General features: G+C 45.3%; 1 protein-coding gene across 1 annotated transcript; it reads right to left on the bottom strand.

Annotated features, from left to right (window-relative positions):
- Positions 1–4,277: 4,277 nt before the first annotated feature.
- On the bottom strand, positions 4,278–6,875 carry LOC143026620 (arrestin homolog). Its single transcript, XM_076187337.1, has 3 exons — positions 6,721–6,875; positions 6,252–6,607; positions 4,278–5,277 (listed from the first exon to the last, which is right to left on the bottom strand). Exons 1-3 carry the CDS (start codon positions 6,761–6,763, stop codon positions 4,540–4,542), a joined length of 1,137 nt encoding a protein of 378 aa, XP_076043452.1. The 5' UTR covers positions 6,764–6,875; the 3' UTR covers positions 4,278–4,539.
- Positions 6,876–7,403: the final 528 nt, after the last annotated feature.

Here is a 7,403-nt window from a genome sequence, read left to right on the forward strand (position 1 = left end):
AGAGTAGCCTGAGGAAGTCCCTCTACATCGATTCACATCGAGGGGAGGAGCAACTGATGGCCTCGCTCTCCGGCGCCTGTGAGAAGGACCCTTCCAAGTTCTGGAGGACCCTCAAACGTGAGCTGGAGGAGTGCTCTGTGCCTCCACCCAAGGTCATCAACCATCTTAACCACTCTGCACACTCCCCCCAACACCAAGCTGACCTTCTGGCGTCAGCATGGAGTGAGGTCTTTAAGCCCCATCCTGTGCAAGGACCACATTGCTTTAGCACCTTGCACAGTGTTAACTCCTTCATGAACAGCTGTAGTGACCTCATTCCCGACGAGACTGTTGATCTCTCTCAGTTAGATGAAGATGATCCCCTTATCTGCCCCATCGTTTTGGAGGAGGTAAAGGGGGTTATCTCGGCATTAAAACTAAAATCCCCTGGCCCTTCAGGCATCGATGCACACATACTCAAACGTATGCCAGACAACATAATCCCACACATGACGACACTATATAACAGCTCACTAGCCTCTGGGTCCTTCCCACAACTATTCAAGGCCTCCCATACCATCCTCATTCCTAAACCCCAGAAACCCGCCTCCGCCCCCCTTTCATATCGGCCCATCTCCCTTCTGGAGTACTTTGGAAAGGTGTTCGAGCACGTCTTAAGCCGCCGCCTGACCGTGTACCTAGAGACGGAGAATGTGCTGAGGGACTGCCAGTTTGGTTTTCGGCCGGGGCGCGGTGCAGAAGACGTAATATCCATAATCATTCAATGGGTTCAAAGACCGCCAGACGGTCGCCCTGGTAAGGCCATTTTGGTTTGTAGGGATGTGGAGAAGGCATTCGATACTGTCTGGCACGAAGGCCTTAAGTACAAATTGTACCACAACTTCGACTTTGCCCTGCCGTTCACAAGGTTGCTCTGCAACTACCTGGACGACAGGTCAATTAGAATAAAGTGGCGGGGCTGTCTGTCCCAACCTTTTGTGCCGAAGGCTGGAGTACCGCAAGGGTCAGTCCTTGCCCCCACTCTGTACAATCTATATACGAATGACCTGCCAGAGCCGGCTTATCCTCGCAACCAGGCTCTAACTCTTTCGTATGCGGACGACACTAACCACATAAGCAGACACAAAACGCTGCAGGGAGCGTTACACGTAATGCAAAACATCCTAGACGGGGCACACGCGTGGGAGCAACAGTGGCGCATTAAGACCAACGCGTCGAAATGCAATGCTGTACACTTCCGCTGCAAACGAACCAACAGAACAATCACAAACACTCCTCTTAAAATAAACAACACAAACATCCCAGCGAAGGACCATACTCGTGTGCTGGGTAGCACACTTGATAATGGCCTTACCTGGACCCCACACTTCCGCAAGCAGGGAGCGAAGGCTAGGGCTGTGCTGGGTAAGCTCAGACGCTTCAAAACTGCAACACTGAGAACCAAACGTCGATTGTACCTAGCCCTCGTCAGACCGATTCTGTGCCAGTCCCCGGGACTAAGCCAGCTGACATGTGCCACTAATAACTACGAGCATCAGAAGGTTCAGAATGCCGCTGTCCAGTTCATCACGGGCTCGCGATGGAGCGACTTCAGAACCACTGAGTCTCTACACCAAATTTCCAACATCCGTCCACTCAACCAACACAAACACAAACTTCACTCAAGACACCTAGAAAAACTGCACGCCAAACACAAACATCTGATACAACATATTACACCTAGACCACACCGTACAGACTATCTGTCAGCTGCGCCCGTCCCACGTGCGGTGTACACGATAAAACGTGTATAACCGCACCTACAAGTAACACACCCCTTCACCGGCTTGACTGGTGATAACCGCAATAATGTAATAATAATAATAGTAATGGTAATAATAATGATAATAATAATAATATCGCTACTCAAACCCGACCTGGGGTAAAACAGGAATTCTCATGCCTTACCTGGGGCTAATCAGGAACGCCCTCTACACGCGGGAAGTGAAATCTACTCACTAACCGTAAATTACACACATACACCTCTCACGAACATAGCCGCATCCCACGCACAAACATATACACTTCCTTTTTCTTCGCCTAAAATTCGTTTCCTTTCTCACTTTCTCTTATACTACATCTTCTCATTTCAGTTTACCTCCCACTAAAGATTTTTCCGTTTTTCCCCCTTTCTCTCCTACTACGTCTCCTACCCTTTTCCAAACTTTCGTTGGTGATATAATATGCTCTTCCTCCCGACATTGGCGCCACCGTCCAAGTTCCTAGCCCAGTTCTCCTAAAGCCACGACAACAAACTAGCCCCTAATCGCTCGCAATTCGCCCGGTGGCAATAGCCCTCTTTTATACACTACTATCTTTTCATTTTCTAACAGACATTCTTCCCCTCCCACAAAACCCGATCCCGCGCAAGCGAGGTGGTCTTTCCTTGGAATCCAGAATCTACTGAAGAGGATTGCAGTTTGCAATCGAAATATATAGATTCCCCGTTTCCAGTCTTTTCTACTCCAACAGTGGTTTCTACGTTATTGACAAATGTGTGATTACATTTTTCACCTATAATATATATATATATATAAATACATATATATATATATAAATACATATATATATATATATATTTATATATATAAATTAGAAATGAAGAAATTAGGGAAAGGTTAAGAGTAACATCTGTGCTGACGATAATTGAAAAGAAAAAAATGAGATGCTATGGGCACGCAAAAAAATTCTTGGAATGGTTTCCTATTGGTAAGAAGCCGGTAGGACGCCCTAGGAAACGATAAACAAAGGGAGTGGAAGAATCTGCTGAACATAGTGGAAGACAATGGCAAGAAATAATTAGAAATGAGGACTTCTGGGACTGAGACCTTTGGCGAAGATTTATTGAGGCCGGACAATGGTAGGCATACCCTACCTTGCGTCTGGCGAGAAAGGTGAAAAAAAAAAATATATATATATATATATATATATATATATATATAAATATATATATATATATATATGTGTGTGTGTGTGTGTGTGTGTGTGTGTGTGTGTGTGTGTGTATATGCTAATAAGAACACGGGTACGTGTGTTCACTTATGCAAAGTAGACCACTTGGAAAAAAGTATGTGAGGTCAGGAGGCAAATGAGCTTTCAATAGGTTGGTGATGAAGAGTCCGGACATTATATCCGGGGACCATATATATATATATGTGTGTGTGTGTGTGTGTGTGTGTGTGTGTGTGTGTGTGTGTGTGTGTGTGTGTGTGTGTGTGTGTGTGTGTGTGTGTGTGTGTGTGTGTGTGTGTTTGTGTGTGTGTGTGTGTATTAGCGTATCATTGACGCCTCTTGATTTACAAAATTAATAACTGATAAATTGTTGAAACCCTTCCGTGTCCTTTATCCATGCGTGCACCAAATGGAAGAGAAATAGCGCGTTTAGCACCAGGGTCGGTGATTTGTGGTTCTCATATAGATAGAGCTGCCATTTGTCATCGATGCTGTTATAAGGGCTCTTTCACACGAGCGTTTCCGTTCGCACGCTCGCGTACACGGCGTTTTAACATTCAATGGAATTCAATGGAACCTTTCGCGTACAACGTGACCCAAACGCCCAAGCTAGCAAAGACGCCTGCGTCCGCGGTAATGGGAGTTGGCACACATCTGGAGGAGATGGTGGATGGCTGAAGAAAGGTTCGCATGGGAACTCATGGCGGTGGCGGCAGGAGTCTACTGATCTGTCAATGAAACTCGAACGCGTGTGCACAAATCTGACGCATCACTGAAACGCCCGTGTGAAAGGGGCCTAAGATGGACTGTGTTCTCTATGTAGTTAGAATGTTGTTTGCTAATTATTTTCTCTCTATAATATGTCCTCTCTTCTCTTTCTCTGTCTATTTGTCCCTCTTACTCTATGTAGTTAGAATGTTGTTTGCTAATTATTTTCTCTCTATAACATGTCCTCTCTTCTCTTTCTCTGTCTATTTGTCCCTCTTACTCGATCTCCCTCTTTTTTGTATGATATTTTTCTGTATGTTATGTATAGATACAGTGGGTTTAAGTTATTATTGGTTTTGAAGAAATTCATGAGGACCCAGCAGATATCGGAAAACCAAATACTAGTTCATGTAACACTCAAAATTATCAAATATATTTGAACATCTCATCATTTTTATTTGTTGACTTTTACAATCAACTTTAATCTAGATCATTTGGTTTCCGATTAGTTTGCTCTTTTCACATTCATAGAGTATTCTGTTGTTTGCCTATTTGAAGGAAATTCCAAAAGACATCAGTGAAACGAAAAGCTATTTAATGAATTGTGATAAGTGAATAGAATGAAATCATAAAAATAGAAGTCCAATGAAACAAGAGAAACTAAAAGATAAGAAGCCTTAACAAAAAAGCAGCAGAGAAATTATTTGAAAACAGGTACTGCAAGAGGGGTCATGTTCTCCACTATCTCGAGATCTTACGAGCTTATGAAGTAAACATTCCCTCTGCTTCGGGGTTTGATCGTCGGCGACAAGACAGTACGACTACTCAGGCCGTCGTGTCTTAGATGCCTTCGTTGACGGACTGACCACGTCGGAGGCGAGCAAAGTCTTCGAAAACGATGCCTTCCTCACCGGCCTTTCCTTCTTCGTGGGCAACGGGGTGCACCAGCTTGAAAGGAAGATCAGCCGACAATTCGCCGGCAATGGCGCCACAGTTCAGCTTCACACGGAGAGAGTACGATACAACGATTCCCAGGGCGTCGTTGGCGTTCTTGCCGGGGGCGACCATGGTGGAGGAAGCCAGGTTGGAGTCTTGATCCTTGACCTTACCGTCCAGAGCGATGCCGAACTTGCCCTTGTTGGAGGAGGCAAGAGGTGTCATGCTGAAAGTCTTGTTCAGGTTGCTTCCAGGGGTGATGGGGCAACCCTCGCGGGACTCCAGGCATGCAACCACACGGCTGAACTGCTGGTTGTTCATGGTGCACTCGACGTGCTGAACAACCTGGCACCTAACGCTCTTGACAGTCTTCTTGGATGCGTTGTTGATGGAGAGGGTGGCGTCGACTTGTTGGCCATGGTAGTAGACATCCTTAGCCAGAGACACTTCCAGGTTGAGCTTTCCTGGGGACAGGGTGAAGCTCTTGCTGACAAGGGTCTGGGGCTGGCGCTTAGCCGACTCGAGGGCAGCGTGCTGCACTCTGCGAACGGCGAAGGCGACGGAGTTGCGCTTGTGGGGGCGCTCCTCCCTCTTTTCGGCCACGTAGAGACGCAGGTCGTAGATCACACCAAGAGGTTGGCTCTGTTGAAGACGAAGATCAAAGTCCTGAGTATTATGCTAAATAATTGTCACCGTAATAGGCTGTATTCATGTTTTGGGGCATGGTTTACAAATTATCACTATTAATCTAGACAAGGTGGATTTTGATAACATAAACTTTTAATATCCTAGCGAAAGGAAACCAAAAGTTCACATCTCTGTCGGAGTTTCCTTTGCTATCAAAGTCTAACTTGAGTAATTTTTGGTTGTTAGCGTCTAAATGTGCCCATGTGCCAAAAATAATGTTTGCTTAGTATCCATAAACGCTATAGACCGTATGTCGTAGAATTTGGCTTTTTTACATTTCCTAAATTGATATGGTTTTTACTCCTTTATATCGCCGTTACCATAGGACATAGATAAGGACTTCTACCACAGGTACGCGTCTCATTTTTTTTCTATAAGTCTACTATTTCTTCACAGTTGAATGCATTTTTGCTGACGACAGGAGAAAATAAATGATCGATGATTGTTAGGAATTTTCGGAACCTCAGATGATAAAACGTTTAAAACATTCTGGAATAGGCCACCATACTGCCCTTTGTTCTGCATGAGGACAAATGACGAAATAGTATTGTATTCCCCTAACACAAGAATAAATTAAATTGGTCAACAGCGCTGACAACCCTGAACAAGAGTAAACCAGAGGTGAAACCTAAGAACCTCTTTGTGGGACTCCGCACTTGAGTGATTATTTCAGTAAACGGAAAATATGATTAGCGCGCATGGTTTTGTGTGATGATCTTACTTTCTTATTCCGAGGGCACTACTGTTTTACATGTCTGCAGAACATTATAAAACTAAATTCTTTAACTCAGCTATGACCGCATTTGGTACTGTATATTTAGCGTAACAGATATATGCTACTTTTAGTGCAAGTTATCATTAAGATGTGAAGTTTTAAAGTTATAGTCTATAGTTTTCTACATTCGTAATATTCTCGACCAAATACTTACAGAATCTTCATTGCCAGGTTCAAGGATGACGGAGTTGGGGGCGTTCTTGGGGAGGGAGATGGAGAAGGCATAGGCATTTCCACCAAGCTTCTTGAGGAGACGGTCCTGCACCTCATTGGGCTGGCAAGACTCAGTGCTGGGGTAAACCTGTTGGTTCACCAGCTCCATCTCCTTGCTGAAGTGGAGGCCCATGACCTCGTCCTCCTCGCGCCCATAGCGGTAGGTGACGGTGACCTGGGCGAAGACATTACGTCCTCGGAGGTAGGCATCGTCGACCACCACCACACCGTCCACAGGGTTGGTGTGGGTGAGGTGGTCGACGAAGTCTCGTCGGCTTAGATAGCAGGTGACTTTACCTGTAAAAGACAAGGAATGTTAGATATCATACATAATCCGAGGGGCTATTGTCTATGTAGCCATTAATTTCAAAATTGAATTTTAATAATTTCTGGAAAAAATAGACGCTTACCATTCGGGGCAGTCTTTTTGAAGACTTTGACGGCGTTGACCATGGAAATGAGTTGAGTTGCTCGAGGAGCGCGAAATACGATCGATCTCCGTGTGAAGCTGAGTGAAGGGCCTCGAGTACGCTCCCGCTCTTATATCTGTGGCCTCTGCCGTTGATCTTGTTAGCATTGTGCTGGGTCGGCCTCCCTTCGGGTTATTTTTGTTGTCTGTGTGTGCCGGGTCTCAGGGCTGCGCATCTAGATATTTCCGCAAAGTAGGGTACTCTTGATCTTGTTAACTCTTAATCTTCGCCCTGAAAGGGAGAACGGGAGGGCCGTGCTTGGATGTGTATTAAAACGTTACCTACTGTATATGTCCATAACAACCAAAGCTTTGTAGAACTGTCAGTACTCATTGTTGACATTTTTTACCTCGCTCCCGAACTTCGTTCGTTATCGATATATAGTTTTTGGTCGAGTTTCTGTTCGATTGTTAACAGTATTACGGCGGATGGGCCTCGCGATATCCCAGTAGATATCCTGTCGAACTCATGAGGAAGTGGTCGTGAGTTCCATTCCCGGGACTCACTGCGTGCTTCTTGTATTGGTTCCCGACAACCCTGGCCAGGCGGGGAGGCAACCCAAACATCGACAACTGACTGGGTTTACCCCACCAGGGGTTTCTCACTTCTCACTGCATGGGAGT

Source organism: Oratosquilla oratoria, chromosome 6 (genome assembly GCF_046742065.1).
Source record: "Oratosquilla oratoria isolate Oo_2021 chromosome 6, ASM4674206v1, whole genome shotgun sequence".
NCBI classification, from domain to species: domain Eukaryota; kingdom Metazoa; phylum Arthropoda; class Malacostraca; order Stomatopoda; family Squillidae; genus Oratosquilla; species Oratosquilla oratoria.